Raw genomic sequence first — 18,679 nt, forward strand, 5'->3', positions numbered from 1 at the left:
ACAAAAAGTTTTGATGAAACACTCTCGGTACTGTTTACTTTTAATTTAAGGTTAAGAACATTTTTACTCTAAAAAGTCACTCCTAGTACTATTCATTTATAACACATTTTTGTCATTTTGATTAAAACTCAAAGTTTTCAAACCATTTTCATTAATTTTAATTTTATTTAGTTATTGCATTACCAATAACTTTATATGCTCATAGGATATGTTTTCTCCGCCACAGATCAACAAATTGTGAGTTTCATCCAACGGACCAAAATGGAAGGGAAACAAGCACCGAAGCAGTCCTTTGACACTCTCGGCGTACTGGTCCCCAAGAATCTAATCTGCAACCCCCACCCACTTTCCCCGCTCCTTCCTCTTTCTTTTGGTCTTTATTGCCCGTATCGGACCTCTAATTCCAAACCCAAATCCTATGGCTGAAACTCCATCCCAGACGCCGCCGCCGCGGCGATCTGCGTCTGAGGTCGAGACGGAGACGATGGATTACTGGTGCTACCGCTGCAACAAACGCGTCTCCATCGAAACCGTGGCGAATCTCCCGGACATCGTTTGCCACGAGTGCAAGAACGGTTTCGTCGAATCCATCCCGGCCGCTTCATATCCGCAGTCGGATCCTTCTTCCCGATCGTCCGATCAGGTCGATGACCCGACTTTCGGCTCTCCATTTCTCCAGGTGCTGCGGCTAATTGCTCAGGCGGCGCGTGAGGAGGATGCGCCCCCGCCGCAGCCTGAAAACCCCTTGCCTGATGACGATTTCTTTAGGATTGAGATGGAGGGGTGGGACAACGACGAGGACGAGGACGAGGACGACGAAGATGCGCACAGTGTCCAGTTTCACCACCACGACGGCGAGGATAACGAAGAAGCTGGAGAGGAAGTAGAAGAGGAGGAGGAGGAAGAAGAAGAAGATAGATCGGATAACGGGGACGAAGAGAGCCAGGAAGATCAGCAAGAGAGAGATGAAGAAGACATGCGACGACATCGTCGAGACGTGCTTCGTCTCCACATCCGAGACATTGCGACCCGAGAGAGCAGCGGGAGGAACCGGATTCTGGATTGGGCCGAGATCTTGATGGGGCTGGAGGACAACTCGATCGAATTCCGGCTCGAAATGCCCGAATCGGACCGGTATATCGGCAATCCCGAGGATTACGTGGACGCAGCCGGCTATGAGGCTTTGCTGCAGACCTTGGCTGAGAGCGATAATGCTGGAAGGAGAGGGGCTCCACCGGCGGCGAAGAATGCTTTGTCGGAGTTACCGTCGGTCAAGATCGCGTCAGAGGATGAGGCCGTGGTGTGCGCCATATGCAAGGACACGGTGAATGTTGGTGACATGTCGAAGAAGCTGCCGTGTGGGCATGGTTACCACGGCGATTGCATCGTTCCTTGGCTGAGTTCCAGAAATACTTGTCCGGTTTGCCGGTTCGAGCTGCCAACCGATGATCCGGAATACGAGGAGGAGAGGAAGAAGCGAGCTGTGACTGTTAGCGCGGCTGGAGCTTCCAGTTCTGGCGGAGATAATTCAATCTCTCATTGATTGGAATCGGTATGGCCATTTCCTCACTTTTCCTTGCTGCATTTGTAATTGATTTACTTGCTTTTGTTTGCTTGTTATTAGCTTAGTAGTCGTTTCGAAGAAGAAATTGAAATTTGTTATCATGTTTTTCCATTTTCTTCTGGATGTAAATAATTTATTTGAACTCAAATTTTCTGTTGGTGTTTGCTCATGTTTAATGCCTCGGTCTTCTCACATGGTACACAAACACGGAATTGGATCTGCTTTGGATCTTACTGTCTGGAGTCTAGGGATCAAATCATCTGGACCGCTGATTAGTGTGTAAAAGAAATCAGAGCCGTTGGTTTTGTGTGGTGGGCCCGGAAAATAAGTTAATGGGGACCGATGAATTCAATTTGTGCAGCTCGGATGAATTGATCCCTAGGCTCTAGACACTAAGGTTCGAAGCGGATCCAATTCCCACAAACACAATACACAAGGGACTTCATGTTCATGTAGGTGTTTTATATCTTGTTTATACCCGTTTGTATTCCTGATTTAGAGACGCTGCAAGCGGCAATTTAGTAGGAAAGAGATGCGTATTTGTCTTCAACCTTTGCGTCTTTTGTGGTTCCATGGATATATTGTTTAGGAGCAAATCATTGGATGCCTCATGTGTTCATTGTCCCCTTTCACTGTCACATCCTGGTTCGGGGCGGATCACTTTCCGGGTCCGTTCCATTATCGTAGCACGATATTGTTTGCATAAAATAATAAACACTAGTGAATGTCACACCCTCACGGTTTTGTTTTTGGGAACTCACGAGCAACTTCCCAATGGATCACCCATCATGGGATTGCTCAAGCCTCCTTCTCGCTTAACTTCGGAGTTCCTACGGAACCCAAAGCCAGTGAGCTCCCAAAATGACTTGTGCTAGGTAAGGATGAGAATATACATATAAGGATCACTTCCCTAGGCGATGTGGGATGTCACAATCCACCCCCCTTAGGGGCCTGACATCCTCGTTGGCACACCACGGTCAGGGTTAGGCTCTGATACCAATCTGACACGCCCCGACCCCGAGGTGGACATCGAGATGGTCACGTGCTGGCCGACACTCGAAGGGTGACGAAAGTCGTTTAATTTAAACGAAAAACTGAGATATAAGCTAAAATACACCATAGGGCTAATTATACAAATAAACGTGCAATTTCTAAGTATTGAAATTAGGTAATTACACAACACGTCTAGAGCATAAGTCTATCACGGAGTACAAGCAGAAAACTAAGATAGAGAAGTGCTATTACAATAGATGGCGAAACAGAGCGAATAACACAATATCACTGGTAGGGGAATGCCTCGTAGCTCAGATCGTATTCCTCATTCATAGGTCCTGAAGGGGACGCGCAAAACAAACATGAGTGAACCAAGTGTATATATATATATATATATATATATATATATATATATATATATATAATAATAAAACAGTTATCAACGTTCTAATCCCCAGGTTTTATGAAAACACAAATATAATGATAAATATAGGTTTTTCGAAACCTAGTATGCTGTGCAATGCCTCAAATCATAATTTGCATAAAATAATAAACACTAGTGAATGTCCGATATAACTCTTGAGGCCCCATGCCTGCTCCCCGTCTCTGAGCAGACCGTCAGAGGACGATACACTTCAGGCCCCATGACGGCTCCCCGTCTCTGAGCAGACAGACAGAGGAAAACACACTCCAGGAATTGTTGTTCAGGCCCCATGCCGGCTCTCCGTCTCTGAGCAGACAGTCAGAGGAAAACACACTCCAGGAATTGTTGTCTCATCCTCAACTGATAACTGGGACTAAGGAAATATTCGATGAAAATCCTTCGAAATTCAGCCCAATTCATCGAAGTATGAGGTGGACGAGAATTCTTCACTGATTTCCACCAACGCCTAGCATCCTCTTTTAGAAAATAAGTTGCAATATCCACCCATTCACCTGGCGGGCATCTCATACTCTCCAGAGTATCATCCACTTGTTCTAACCATTCATCAACCTCCGGACAAGCCCCAACTGCATGAAGGTCCGGAATACCATGACTGCGAGCAATCTCAATGTAAGTGCAATTCGATCTATTACCACCAGTAAAAGCATTCCGTATGACATTAGTTAGTTGTTGGATTCCTCCCCTACATTAGATCGGGCTCGACGAGGCACATTCCCACCAGTGGGGTCCATAATTCTGAAAAAAAGGCAAGAGAGATTTAGAATAACTAGAGATTAAGAATGCAGTGGAAATTATGACTACCAAATGGTGGAATGAAATCCTAAGTATGCTTTGAAACCAATTGTCACATCCCGGCCCGAGGCGGATTACTTCCCAGGCCCGCTCCACCACCGTAGCACGATATTGTCCGCTTTGGGCCCCGACCACGCCCTCACGATTTTGTTTTTGGGAACTCACGAGCAACTTCCCAGTGGGTCACCCATCATGGGATTGCTCAAGCCTCCTTCTCGCTTAACTTCGGAGTTCCTACGGAATCCGAAGCCAGTGAGCTCCCAAAAGGCATCGTGCTAGGTAAGGATGAGAATATACATATAAGGATCACTCCTCTGGGCGATGTGGGATGTCACAATTTGGTATCAGAGCATGGTTAGTTCAGAGCATACTTAGGATTTCATTCCACCATTTGGTAGTCATAATTTCCACTGCATTCTTAATCTCTAGTTATTCTAAATCTCTCTTGCCTTTTTTTCAGAATTATGGACCCCACTGGTGGGAATGTGCCTCGTTGAGCCCGTTCTAGTGTAGGGGGAGGAATCCAACAATTGACTAATGTCATACGGAATGCTTTTACTGATGGTAATAGATCGAATCGCAGTTACATTGAGATTGCTCGCAATCATGGTATTCCGGACCTTCATGCAGTTGGGGCTTGTCCGGAGGCTGAGGAATGGTTAGAATAAGTGGATGACACTCTGGAGAGTATGAGATGCCCGCCAGGTGAATGAGTGGATACTACAACTTATTTTCTAAAAAAGGATGCTAGGCGTCGGTGGAAATCAGTGAAGAATTCTCGTCCACCTAATACTCCGATGAATTGGGCTGAATTTCGGAGGATTTTCAGCGAATATTTCCTTAGTCCCAGTTATCAGTTGAGGATGAGACAACAATTCCTGGAGTGTTTTCCTCCTCTGACTGTCTGCTCAGAGACGGGGAGCCGGTATGGTGCCTGAAGTGTATCTTCCTCTGACGGTCTGCTCAGAGACAGAGAGCCGGCATGGTGCCTGAAGAGTTATATCAGACACTAGTGTTTATTATTTTATGCAAATTATGATTTGAGGCATTGCACAACATGCTAGGTTTCAGAAAACCTATATTTATCATTATATTTGTGTTTTCATAAAACCTGGGGGTTAGTACGTTGATAACTGTTTTATTTTATATATATATATATACTTGATCCACTCATGTTTGTTTTGCACCCCCTTCAGGACCTATGAATGAGGAATACGATCCGAGTTACGAGTCATTCCCCTACCAGTGATATTGTGTTATTCGTTCCGTTTTGCCATCTATTGTAATAGCACTTTTCTATCTTAGTTTTCTGCTTGTACTCCGTGAAAGACTTATGCTCTGGACGTGTTGTGTAATTACCTAATTTCAATACTTAGAATTTGCACGTTTATTTGTATAATTAGCCTTATGGCGTATTTTAGCTTATTTCTCAGTTTTTCGTTTAAATTAAAAGACTTTCGTCACCCTTCGGTTGTCGGCCAGCACGTGACCATTTCGATGTCCCTAGGACCTCGGGGTCGGGGCGTGTCATTCGCTATATAACCTTGCATGTTCTTTGTTTGTGCCGCCAATGTCAATGTTTGGTCTAGAGCAATGGATGATGCTTTGATATGATATATGCCATCCTGTCGTGAGAGTTTCGGGTAGTAGAAACTTGTGATTGATATAACTTTCTTTGTTATGCATTTCGGATGTGTTTTAACGACCTAGACGTTTTCCATTTCTCCAACAGACACGGTTAAGGTTTGCCTCTGTTTCTTGAATTAGAGTAGTAGCAACACCAGTAAACTTACTCAATTGTTCAGAATTGTAGCATTACCGTTAAGCGAGCTGCATGTTCATAGATTTCAAGTGTTGTTTCTTAGTAGGTAGCAGTAAGTCTTACAATTTGAGTAGTGTGTGTGATCCAGATTCCCGATGATACTGAACAAATCGGTGAAAGAGTATGTCGTTTAAGGACCTTCCAATTCGATTAGCGACTTGCCTGCGTTTGGCTTGGGATTTATTGCAGTAAGCAGGATTCGTTTCTCTTGTTATTTCAGTGACTTGCCTACATTACTTTACTAGTAAACAAACCAACTTATTTTTTTCTTTTATTTTTTTATTTTTTTATTATAAGCTCGTCGGACCTGACTTTTGTTGACCTTAGGCCTACATTATTTCATTGGTTCTATTTTCTATATTACTCAAAAATAAAAAAATAAAATTCATTTTCACAAAAAAAAAAAGAAAAAGAAAAAAAAAGTGGGTTAACATTCACGGTTTTTTGTTAGTTTTGCAAATTCGTATGAAAATCATCGTTTAACTACTTTGTTTTCACTTTCGTCTCACCGTGAGTTTTTAAATTAATATACGACTGTACTTTGGTATTCTTGAAGGTGGAACACTATTTTAGCAATGTTTTGGGTCTCACTACCATTTTTTCACTTAATTTTCATTTTTCAGCTCAAATATTCTATTGAATTTACTTTTGTTGTTCAATAAATGGTAAAATCGCTTCTAAATGATATCAAGTTATCCTTCATTTTCACGGAAAATATTTCGTGAAAATAAAGTTTGCACTTTTCACAAAAAATGTGCGTTATCATTACCGTTTTTTAGTCAGTTTTGCAAATTCGTACACAAATCATCATTAGGTCTATTTGTTTTCACATTCGCCTCATCATGAGCTTGAGGTCTTTAAAATTAATGTAATACTGGTCATTGATATCCTTGAGGGTGGGTGGAACCTCATTGTGGCAATGTTTTGGTCGTCACCACGAATTTTTTTCATTTATTCCTTTTGTTTGTTGGTTTAAATTTTGGGGTGTGCTATCCACACACTTCATTTTACTTCTCACACACTTCTTAATAATTTTTGTCTGTTGATCTTCTTCAATTCATCCGATCTGACGGTCGAAAATTAAAAAGGTGTGTGAGAAGTAAAATGGGGTGTGTGGATATCATACCCCTAAATTTTTTTATTAAAAGTACAATTATTGATCAATAAATTGTAAAACTGTTTCCAAATGCATTATAAAATTTTCATTAATGCTCATGGAAAAAATTTTGCAAAAAATAAAAATTTTGTTTTTCACAAAAAAATATGGGTTAAAAACTCAAGATTTTAGTGGGTTTTGCAAATTCGTTTAAAAAATTATCATTTATCTATTTATTTTCATCTTCGTATTACTATGAGTTTTTAAAAATTAATTTAAGATTCTGCTTTGATATCCTTGAGGGTGAACTCAATTTTGGCAATGTTTTTTGTGTTCGTGACATTTTCGTGTCGTGTTTTTTGTGTTCGTGTCATTTTCGTGACATACCCCATATCATAATAGATCGCATTGTGTAAGTAAATGGGTAACATGGCTCGACTCGAAATCGACCTGTTAATATTATCAGGTAACATGACCGAACTTGTTACTCGTTAAACAAAATATATTTTTAATTAACAAATAATAAAAATGAAAACATAATTTGACCCAAAAAAATGGAAAATATAATACTAAATTAGTTAATGCATATTGCATTGTCGCATAAATATTACTTCAAAACATAAAATAAAAAAAAATAAAAAAAAATAAAAAAATTGTCTTTCAAGTATTACATACCCCAAAATAAGAGATTAATGAAAAAACATTAGTACATTACCACAAAGGGAAATTTTATCCGAACCCATTTAACATCTTTCTACACCCAACTTCTTTACACCCATATTACTTTTAATTGAAACCATCAATATCTCTTTAACCCAAATATACTACCTAAATTACCTTCACAAATCCAATTCAATATGTAAATTTATCTTTCCACTCATTTAGAAAATAAAAACCCAAAATCAGAGTTCTCCAACCCATTCAAAGCATAAAGAGAGTAGTCAAATAAATGATGTTTAATTCATTATCAGATTGTGATGTCTATGCATGTTTGGAGCCGAATGAAATGGCGTGTTTACTACCTTTGTCACTTCTGCTTATAGAGGTTCTCTTGTTCCCGTCAACCTCCTTTGTCGACCATGGGGATTGCTTAGGCAACAGAGGAAGAATTCGAGGTCAGCAAACAACGGTTGATGTGGGTGTTCATAGTAGACACTATGTGGTTGCTTCAAAGGATTAAACCTTAGCAGGAAGCAACAATTTTGGTACTTCTCATCGAACCACATGTTCTTAAAATTAATTTAGGACATTCCTAAGGTTTTCGACACCAGAAAATATTTGGTAGCCCACTATTAGTTTATATATATAATTTTATTCTTCAAATTTACAAAATTGATAAAAAATAAATAAAAATAGTTTTGGGACCTAATAAATGGTAGGATCTCATCCAAAAGTCGTGTAACATTTTTCTTAGCTCCGACACAAAATATTTGCTAAAACTAAAAACAGTGAGTTATAATCTACGTTTTCAAATCGATTTAGGGAAATTTTACAAGATTCATTTTACTCCAGAATTCAAGTCATTCTTGTCACATCGGGGATGAGGCCCTCACGGTTTTGTTTCTGAGAATTCACACGAGAACTTCCCAGTGCGTCACCCATCTTGGGAATGCTCTCGCCCGAACTCGCTTAACTTCGGCGTTCCGATGGAACCCAAAGCCAGTGAACTCCCAAAATGCCTCATGCTAGGTAGAGATAAAAATATACATATAAGGCTTACAGGATCCACTCTCATGGACGATGTGGGATGTTACATTCTCGTCACACCACATGTTTCCTAAAATTAATTTAGGACATTTTGAAAATTTTCAACACATAAAAAAAGTTTGGGAACCCAACCATTATGTCATTATTATTATTTTTAAATCAATAAAAATAATTTCGAGAGCTAATAAATGGTAGGATCACATCCAAATGTCTTAAAACATTTTCCTTAGCTCCCACGCAAAATATTTTCTCAAATTAAAATTTCAATTTTTTGACAAAAACCGTGAGTTATAATCTACGTTTTGAAATCAATTTGGTGATTTTTACAAAGTTATTTATAAGCCAAATTTTGAATCATTCTCGTTGTACGACATGTTTCCTAAATTTAATCATGACATTTCAAAGATTTTTGACACATAAAAAAAAATAATTTGGGGCCCACCATTAGGTCATTAATTTTTTTTTATTTTTCATCTTTAAAAATAATAAAAAATAATTCCAGGAGCTAATAAATGGTAAGATCACATTCAAATGTGTCACATCCCGGCCCGGGGCGGATCACTTTTCCGGCCCGCTCCACCACCGTAGCACGATATTGTCCGCTTTGGGCTTACCATTCCCTCACGGTTTTGTTTTTGGGAACTCACGAGCAACTTCCCAGTGGGTCACCCATCATGGGATTGCTCGAGCGCGCTACTCGCTTAACTTCGAAGTTCCAATGGAACCCGAGGCCAGTGAGCTCCCAAAAGGCCTCGTGCGAGGTAGAGATGAGAATATACATTTAAGGATCACTCCCCTGGGCGATGTGGGATGTTACAAAATGTGTTGAAACATTTTCCTTAGCTCCCAAGCAAAATATTTTCTAAAATTAAAAATATCAAATTTTTACAAAAACTGTGAGTTATAACCCACGTTTTCAAATCAATTTTGAGAATTTTACAAGATTCATTATAAACCAAAATTCGAGTCATTCTCGTGGCAGCACATGTTTTCTAAAATTAATTAAGACATTTCAAAGATTTTTGACAAAAAAAAAATATTTTGAGGCCCACTATTAGTTTGTATTATTTTTTTCTACTTTTCTACTTTTCAACTTTCAAAATCAATAAAAAGTAATCTCAGGAGCTAATAAATGGTGGGATCACATCCAAATGTCTTCACATTTTCTTTAGCTCCCACACAATATATTTTTCTAAAATTAAAATTTCAATTTTTTGACAAAAACTGTGAGTTATGACCCACGTTTTCAAATTAATTTTGAAAATTTTACAAAATTCATTATAAGTCAAAATTGGAGTTATTCTTGTTGCACCACCACATGTTCCCTGAAACTAATCAGGACATTTTAAAAAATTTTGACACATAATAAATATTTGGGTGCCCACTATTAGTTTATATCAATTTCTATTTTTCGAATTTAAAAATCAATGAAAAAATAGTTTTGGGAGCTAATAAATGATAGGATCGCATGCGGCATTTTTCTTAGCTCCCACTCAAAAAAATTCCTAAAACTAAAAATTTCAATTTCTTCTAGAAAAATTGTGAGTTACCCACACTTTCAAATCAATTTGGGAATTTTTACAGTACATTTTTTAGCTGGTTTTACAAATTAGTACAAAAATCATCACTAAATATATTTGGTTCACCTTCATCTCACGTGAGGTTTTTCAAAATTAATCTAAGACTTTCCCTTGAAATTCAGTGAAGTGAAAACCCCATTTTAGCATTGTCCCGAGTCTCCTTTCACTTTACTCTTTACTCTTTAGTTTTCGAATTAAATTCAGTGAAGTGAAACCCCCATTTTGGCAATGTCCCGAGTCACGATTTTTAGTCGGTTTTATAAATTCGTGCAAAGATCATCATTAAGTCTATGTTTTCACATTTGGCTCACCATAAGTTTTTTAAAATTAATGTTCAATTTTCCGTTGATATTCTTGAAGGTAGATCCCCATTTTACAATGTTTTGGACTTTATTACTATTTTTTTATTTAAATATTCAATTAAAAATATTTTTGTTGCTCGATAAATAGTAAAGTCACTTACTATTTATAGAATTGTCCTTAATAATTATGTAAAATATACCACAAAAATTATTAAATTTTCACGAAAAATTTTGGGTTAACGAGTTAATGGACTTGGTCTGAGATCCGTGAAAGGGTTGTTACTTAGTAAATCGTAAAATTGATTAAAAACCTTGAATTATTGCTCATAATATTTGTGAAAGATTCCATTTTGGTCAATTTGCATTACAATCCACTGGTATTTTCAACTTCGAACATCGTGAATACCAATTCATTATGGCAGCCCATTGTGTAACTTTAGTCCTTGTCCGTTTAGTGTAAATGATATCGTTGTATCAAAAACAAAACTTGATTGCTAAACCAATAAATTAAAATACAAGCCGAGCTCATAACATAACCACAACTAGTGAAGATAGACCTGAACACGCAAGGAAGAGAGACTGCCTAAAATAAATAATGTAGGAAATTGTTTGTCCCTATAATTTGTGTGATATACATAGAAATTGAATAGAAGAGAAATTACAGCTACATCGTACCAAAAAGTCTCCCTATTTTTGCACTGCACTGCACTGCCCTGGCCTTCTATGAAATGAAACACATAAAAGAGAAAACCGAAACAAAAAACCAATAAATTAAAAACAAGAACCTAATTTCTTCCTTCAGCAATTAATCACATAAATAATGTTACCTTGATAAAACTCCATCCAACTTTATTCGGGTTCTGCTAGAGCGAAAGAGCTCACCCACTTCTGGATCGCGTGTATCAATCTACCACTTAGTTGGATTTATGAAACTGATCCAAAGAAATGTCAGGGCGTAGTTAAAAAACTTCTATCTCCATGGCGGCGGTGGTTGCTGCTGCTGCTGCTGCTGTCTGTAGCTGAACGGGTATGGTTCCCAGCCGCTGTCTGGTTCCTTCCTTTTCCCACCAACTGTAGAACTTGAAGGGGGTTGTGAGTTATTCCTGAAATGATCCTCCATTGACCTTCCCTGACCGTGAATGAAGAGCTGCCTCAGGCCCACCGAGTCCCTATTGCCTCCATCAACCATGAAGCCGGAGTTCAGATCAAAACTGGGGCGTGATGGCCCAGCACCATTTATCACACCATTTAGACCTGGCTGCGCACCAGTCAAATTCATGATGAACGGTGACTGGGAGAAATGTGGAGGAACAGCGGATGGAGAGGCCATAATTTGAGGTACAACCGTGGCTCCTCTGGAATCCACCATGTAGGGGATTGTGCCACCAGGTCCATACATGGCTGAGGAGAACGACAAGGTGGGTCCAGTTGCCAATCCATTGTAGCTGAAAACAGGAGGGTGAGAGTAAGAGACTGTTGAACCCATGTCCAAAAAGCTTCCAGTTCTTGCCATGGTAGCTTCTGTTGCGGTCTCAATAGCCTTGCCGTTTGCCAGGGACAGATTTTGAGAAGCTTCTTTTCTGTTTATCTCGACTCTGGTACCCATGATAGAAATAACTGAAGCATCCTGTCTAGGCCATCCATATGCATTTTGAGAAGACTTACCCAGCCCATGATCTACAGAATCAATATGAAAATATGGCCTGTCATTCAAATCAAAATTCCTCATAGAAGGCTGCATTGATGAAGATGATGAAGCAGGAGATGGGCTGCGACGGCCAGTCCGGTTGAACAAGAACTGTCCTTCCACCCTTGAATCTGATGGTAAGGCATCACCATCATCATCAATACGATTCAGATCCAAATGGGGCCTCCCTGATCTATTCTGACTCATTTCCACTGAAGATTCCCCAGAAGGAAGGCCAGATGACACTAGAATTTGTTTTCCTAAATCATCACCATCCTCAGCCACATTCAGATCAATGTCAAGGCAATTTTGCCTCTGCTTTGAGCTATCACTGGTGGTCCCTGTAGAAAGATTCTTATCACCATCTGAGAGTCTACGAGGAGATGCCCGGCGAAAAGCACTATTCGCAGCAGATCCTATCCACCCAATAGCCCCTTCAAACTGCAAACGGGCTCCAGGTAAGCCAGCAGCTGCTACTGGTCTTGAAACAGGAATTGGCGTAGAGACGGGATTTACCGGGCGATCCATTTCATCGGAGCACACTTCTTGATTTAGATCAAAACTACAAAGACCCTTTTCTGGGTTAACTTCTGGTTCTTGAGCTGCTTCAGTCACCTGAGAGGACTCCATATCAGGATTTGCCTCTGCCGAATGACTATGTGGAGTAGTGCACAGATTTTCTGAACTATCTATGCGGTCCTCCCTCTCAGGATTTGGCTCTGCAGAATGACTTTGTTCAGTTGGCGCCTCGTTTGGTGAAACCTGAGTAGGTAAGTCCTGTTCTGCATTTATAGATTCTGGGCTATTGGCCTGTCTGAGTCCACGTTCTGAAGTTTTCTCTGAAGATGAACTGCAGTCCGGTTCTTCTCTTTCATATTCTTGGGCTACCCGTCGAGCAACTTCTAGAGCATCAACCATCCCATACTCAAGTTCAATATCTGACCTTCTTTTATCAATTGTGTCAGGACTTTTGGCATCAATTGCTAGTTTAGGATACTCATTAGGAATTGTCAATTCCTCATCTTCATCGCTTGAATGCTCCTTATCTTCATCAACAGCCATCTTGGAAGAAGTCTCCAAATCTTCAAGTTTTCCTGAAATACTACCATTCCCAGATGAGACTTGCGGCGTGTTTGAACAGCATTCACCCTCTTGAACTGTAGTACTGCAAGGATTGACAGCTCTTGTATCATCCACCACACCCTTTGGATCAGATGCAGTCGTCCCTTCACTGCCAAAAGCAGTATATTTTTCACAAGAATCATCCTGATTGGCATTTTTTTGCAAAGCAGAATCAGTTGCCACATCCTGGGAAGTAGCACTATCAGCACCTGAATAAACAATCCCAGGTTCCAACAGACCAGACCCTGAAGAGATGTCTGTCACTCCCAACTTCTTAGGGGAACTGTTGACTTTGTGGTCCTGATTTTCATTTTTTGACAACTCATTCAATTTTGGACCGTCTGAATGTTCATCAACACTGTTCAGTTTTGCTAACGGAAAAATAGAAGTTCCAACTGAAGTAATCCCTCCCACAGAACATATAAAGGATTCATCTTTTATAGGATTTTCGTGAATAGGGTTCAACACAACAGCAGAGGCCAAAGTATCCAGGGATCCATCTTTGATGTAAGCGCTGTCTAAATGTTTGTGGGTTGGGGGAGACTCTTTGTTACAAGGTTGTATTGGTAAAGCATCAGCACTTTCTGGTTGAAGATCACCCGAAGTCCTTAATGGCATTACTTCATCTGGGTTAGGTCCTGATGAATGATTTTCTCTGTGATCACCTACTTCTGAAGTAACATTTAAAGCAGATGGCTTAGAATCTTCTTCCAAACTCTTAGAACTCCCATCATTTGAGAGAACCCCAGCATTCACAAAATCAACATGAACTGCATTACCATCCTCCTTCCAGCTATCAAACAGCAGTCTTGCTTGATCCTGAACCATGGAGCTTCTGTAGCTAAGAAGACTCTTCACGGTACTCCAGATCCCTGAAGATAATGACCCCTTATTGTGTCTATGCAGCTTTTCAAGTGCTCGTAACAGAGCAGTTATTGACTCTTCTACAAAGTTCTCATTTGTATCTTTACTTAAATTTTGGGCATCTTTTAGCCATCTATCAACAAACATGAGTCCATCTAATTGAATAAAAAGATCAAGACAGTCCTTATTCTCCGTGGCAGCAATTGTGCTTGCAACAGCAGCCCACTGCCGGGTTGCATCACCAATATTATTCACGACAGAATCTTTCTCACTCTGCATTACGGTGACCAGCTCCTGAACTCGCGATGGGGCTGTGAGTCCATCTTTCATCTCAGTTAAGGTAAAGAAATCTTCAAGAGTCATGGTGCTTTACACAGCATGCTTACACAACAAGAATTCCATGCAGAACACCAATGCTTTAATTTTCATTCAGAACTGCATTAATTACAAATGGTTACGTCAAAAATCAATAAAAGAACTTACACAGAAATTAATACCACCATAAGCAATTTACCATATCTGTACTACAACAAAAATATAACAGATGATGATGTCCCTTAACTGGTTAGAAAGACAGAATTGAACAATTTTACGAAAAGCCTTTTGATCAGGCAGGTGGTGCCTCAGGGCATGGTTATATTTAATGATTTTCGCACCAACTTCTAATAAGTTCCTCTAATCGTGCAACAAATAGTAAAAATTTAAGGCATATTACTATTAATGTCATTGATATCATTTCTTCTTATTCAAAAGGTGATGTGAAACATAAGTGCATATTCTACACTTCTAGTATTATTAGGTCAAGAGAACAAAATGATTTGAACTGATTACAGATTCAAGTAAATATTCACCTACATCTAACTATCCAAGTATAAGAAGTTTAAACCAATTGATTGTCCCAAGCAATACAAAATCCGATAAGTGCAATAAAAATACTCTATAGTGAGGCAAAGAGTAAAAAGTAAAAGGAATAAGAAAAAAATTTAATTAAATGATCTGATACACTATCAATCAAACAAATACATTATGTGAAAACTCTAACTTAAAGAGGAAACGTTGATCCACATCAAGCTTGTAGAGACTTGAACATAAATTTGTTAACTTGGCAACAATGGTTATAAATATTAATATGTTCTAAACTGGCAAGACAGAATACCTGCAAACCCAATTAGTTAATAACATTTAACGCTCAAGAATTAAATGAACTCAAAAAATTTAAAACTAAACAATTCTTTCCAATTAAGAACTTTGGAAATAAAGCATAGATCAAGCATGAGTTTGAACTATACATAAGCCCCAAATGATGCATTGCCACCATTGACAAATTACAACCACGAAGAGATAAGATGACAATAACATAAGTAAGAGAGGAAAAGGTTGGGTACAACCAAGCTAAGAAAAAAAAAAAAATCCAAGAATAAAATAAAATATCAAATTATGATGATGAGGCATAAGACAAGCTGTATTTATACTAGAAGTGATCCTTTCAGGTAAATTTCGTATCGGACAGATTCACAAATGAACTATTTCTCCCTTACAGAACTCAACTCACAAAATTTAGAACTACGTGACCAATGTATCAACATTGATGTTCCCACTTGAATGAATCTGTGGTTATACCAAAATTCAGATACAAGATTCACACATTTATATCCAGTATATTAACCCATTGTAAATAATAGCCTAACAAAACTTATTGCTAGACTGTTAGATTCCTTGACCAGACCATCATAAACTTATTATACAATCAAATATCATCAAATTTCAATAAAGGTCTTCCACTAGTCCACACAAGTGCATGTGCAGCCAAACAATGGATTAATAAATGAGAGGTTTTTCAAAGAGTGTGAAACACATACAAAAGCACTTGTCACTAAAGTTCAAAGAAACAAATAACTTTTAAGAGATATGATCTGTAATTGTGTAGATAGGGAAGAAACGCTGGCATAAATAAGCAGAAAGTAGCCTACTCTCACACGAACAACATCTACCATTCTTAAGTCTAATCCACATAGAGTCATACAAAAATGAAGCTACGTTGTTCAATATATATCATGAAATCGAAGTCGTATTCAGAGTGTAAATTTTGCTTCTCCGCCAAATTTAAAATATGCTGATAATCGATCATCCAAGCACGCCCACGATAAAAACATCATGCCCACACAAAACATATTTACATATACCAAATCGCAAATCTCTCATTAAACCAATAAGAGACAGAGAGTAGCATCCGTACCTGATGAAGATTGGAGTTTTCGGATCACATCGACAAATACGACGCAACCTAATCCTGAAACAACCGAAGAGGCAACAAATTCAATGCACGAAAAGAAATTCCGAAGTATATAACATGATTAGGGGAAAAAATTACCGACACACACTGAATCAGACAGTAAAACCTAGACTCATACCACTAATCATATAACTCCATTGATTTAGCTATAAGTATATGCTATAAAATCCAAACACCGGAAACCCTAATATCCAAAACAGGGGAGTGAGAGCAAAGAGGATCAAAATCCCACCTTTTCACACTTCGGACGAACGAGAAGTGGTGAAAATATACGGATATGGAAAAATTAATCAGGATTACGGGATTAATGCCGCGAGAGATGGTGCTTAATTAAGGCTAATTCCGAATTGGAATCAAATTAATTTCACAAAATTGTAATGGAAAATGGCAAAAATAAAATAAAATTAGAAGCTGCAGTTCGTCGTCTACTTTACCTTCGCGGACAAAAAAAAACCCTAGCTTTGACTCAGTCCAATTCAGAAGCTCCTCCGCTCTCTCTCTCTCTCTCTCTCTCTCTCTTTTCTGTGTATGTGCTGTGCTTTCTCTCTCCAAGCTCGTAGGATTTGTATCTCTCTCCTCCTTCGTAAAACCCTCCTCTTGTTCTGTGTGAAGCCTTCTTTTCGAACCAGAGAGAGAAACGAGAGTACCGTTTCCTCTTGTTTTTTTTTTTCCTTTTTCCAGAAATTCTGAATTGAATTTGTTTTGATTAATTTTTCGTTTTGTTTTTTATTTTCTCGTGCTCTCATCCATTAAAGAAATTTTTTTTATTATGATCGGAACACGAAATGTTTTATATAAGTAATGATAAACTTTATTTTTTAAGTTATTAAATTTTTAACGCACATATTTCATTATTTATATATTGGCACATAATGTACTACTTCGTCTACCAATCACGCTAAAAAATCTTTTTTTAAACGACAAGCTCGACCAATGAAACGGTGACGTGTTGTTCGAATGGGGGAATGCAAAGGTGACAGGTGGATGCACCAAAAACCAAAAATGTCAATTTCGTTGTGGGGCTTATGGGCTTTTCGCAGGGGGGTGGGACGTGGTCTAAACTAAAGCCTACGGGCTGAAAAGGAGGGAGGCTTATCCTTGTCACTTTCATGGGGTCCCGTCGCGGTCACGTGTGGCTCACGCACGCATGTGATCGAGTTTAGTGACATGATGGTTTATAGTTTATCTTGTTTGTTTGTTAATTTAGGAAAAACATCATCTCAGATCTCTTTTTTTTTAATTCACCAAATCAGAAAACTCGTGTTGTTAAAATCAAATGATTACAAACTGAGGTCCACTTTAAAATTTATAATAACTTTAGACATTAGATCAAATTTCAACAGTACGGATTCCTTGATTTGGTAGATTAAGAGGAAGGAATCCGGAGATGATTCATTTCCTTAATTTAGTTGCTGATACTATAGATAAGTAGAGGGGATTAGAATTTGGCTTTAGTAACATCGAGAAGATAAATATTATTGACTTAGAACGTTTTTTAGGTAACGACGACTATGATTTTTCTTTTACCTGTTCCGATATTGTATTGCGTTGTCGAAGTAGTGCATTGCTTACAAAATTGTAAAACCACTTTAAGCATTACACCCCTCAATTTACGCATTGACGTTACAAGTCCTTTTATAGGACAACAATTGTATATTGTCTATATTAATTTCTCCAATATTACCAATTTTTCGCAACAGAAAAAAATTAAGAATCTACGGACCAAAGTTTTTAATTTAACCCTAAACATAGACAAGATGCCTACAAATTTATTTAGAAAACAAACATTGACAACTTGCCAACAAATTTATTAGTGGATAAAAAACGACAAAAAATTGGACTTTCGCCAAATGGCTTCGTTTGAAAAGATCACCATCGCTTTGCACAGTGGTTAGCGAACCATTTTTATCATTACTAGTGGTGTTCAATAGCTTTTATTATCTTTGAGAATAAGCAATTTTCACGTACTAATTTAAAAACCTTTTTTTTTTTTTTTTTTAAAGGCAGTTCTCTTTTTGAAAGAACGAGAAGACTCGTAAAAACATTTCAACATCCTTCTGTGTAATTCACCAACGTTGAAAATTGAACTCATAACGTGACTTACATGTCTGGATTAAAAGCACTAAAAACAAAAATAAAAAGACAAAACAACAAAATAAAGAATATATAAGAATGTCAAGAATTCTTGGTACAACCAAAATAATGACAACGCTGTTTGCACTTAACTTTCAACATATTCACATATCAAATTCAAAGAATTTCGTAGACGTGGACTCACGCATTTGCTACAGAAAAATAAAGATCTCTTCTAAAAAGTTCGTATGAGAATAGCATTCAAGAGAGATTGTAAAAACAAAAATGAAGTGTTGATGACATATTCATTTGTCATTAAACACTTTTCAAAAGCCCCAT

General features: G+C 38.3%; 2 protein-coding genes across 7 annotated transcripts; one reads left to right on the forward strand and one right to left on the reverse strand.

The window, feature by feature from the left end:
- The first annotated feature begins 316 nt into the window (after nt 1-316).
- Nucleotides 317-7,770, forward strand: LOC137718132 (E3 ubiquitin-protein ligase CIP8). Of its 5 annotated transcripts, none has more exons than XM_088698944.1 (2): nt 317-1,552; nt 7,756-7,770. In XM_088698944.1, the coding sequence occupies exon 1, from the start codon at nt 419-421 to the stop codon at nt 1,541-1,543; it is 1,125 nt and encodes a 374-aa protein (XP_088555070.1). In that variant the 5' UTR covers nt 317-418; the 3' UTR covers nt 1,544-1,552; nt 7,756-7,770. The 5 variants fall into 5 exon arrangements, with proteins under 5 accessions (XP_088555070.1, XP_088555069.1, XP_088555071.1 ...); XM_088698943.1 differs by lacking the exon at nt 7,756-7,770 and adding an exon at nt 5,691-6,033; XM_088698945.1 differs by lacking the exon at nt 7,756-7,770 and adding an exon at nt 5,705-6,033.
- A 3,089-nt stretch (nt 7,771-10,859) lies between these two features.
- LOC137717793 (uncharacterized) lies at nt 10,860-17,003 on the reverse strand. Of its 2 annotated transcripts, XR_011065825.2 has the most exons (4): nt 16,702-16,960; nt 16,211-16,264; nt 11,129-14,409; nt 10,860-11,022 (listed from the first exon to the last, which is right to left on the reverse strand). XR_011065825.2 is itself a non-coding variant. In XM_068457281.2 (3 exons), exon 3 carries the CDS (start codon nt 14,335-14,337, stop codon nt 11,272-11,274), a length of 3,066 nt encoding a protein of 1,021 aa, XP_068313382.2. In that variant the 5' UTR covers nt 14,338-14,409; nt 16,211-16,264; nt 16,702-17,003; the 3' UTR covers nt 10,860-11,271. The 2 variants fall into 2 exon arrangements, 1 of the variants encoding a protein (XP_068313382.2); XM_068457281.2 differs by having other exon boundaries at nt 10,860-14,409; nt 16,702-17,003.
- Nucleotides 17,004-18,679: the final 1,676 nt, after the last annotated feature.

Source organism: Pyrus communis, chromosome 8 (assembly GCF_041283825.1).
Source record: "Pyrus communis isolate YQ-2024b chromosome 8, ASM4128382v1, whole genome shotgun sequence".
In the NCBI taxonomy this organism is placed as follows: domain Eukaryota; kingdom Viridiplantae; phylum Streptophyta; class Magnoliopsida; order Rosales; family Rosaceae; genus Pyrus; species Pyrus communis.

What these genes read in the sequence shown, in the direction of transcription:
- LOC137718132 (XM_088698944.1), top strand. Translation starts at nt 419, where the DNA reads ATGGCTGAAACTCCATCCCAGACGCCGCCGCCGCGGCGATCTGCGTCT.
- LOC137717793 (XM_068457281.2), bottom strand. Translation starts at nt 14,337, where the DNA reads ATGACTCTTGAAGATTTCTTTACCTTAACTGAGATGAAAGATGGACTC.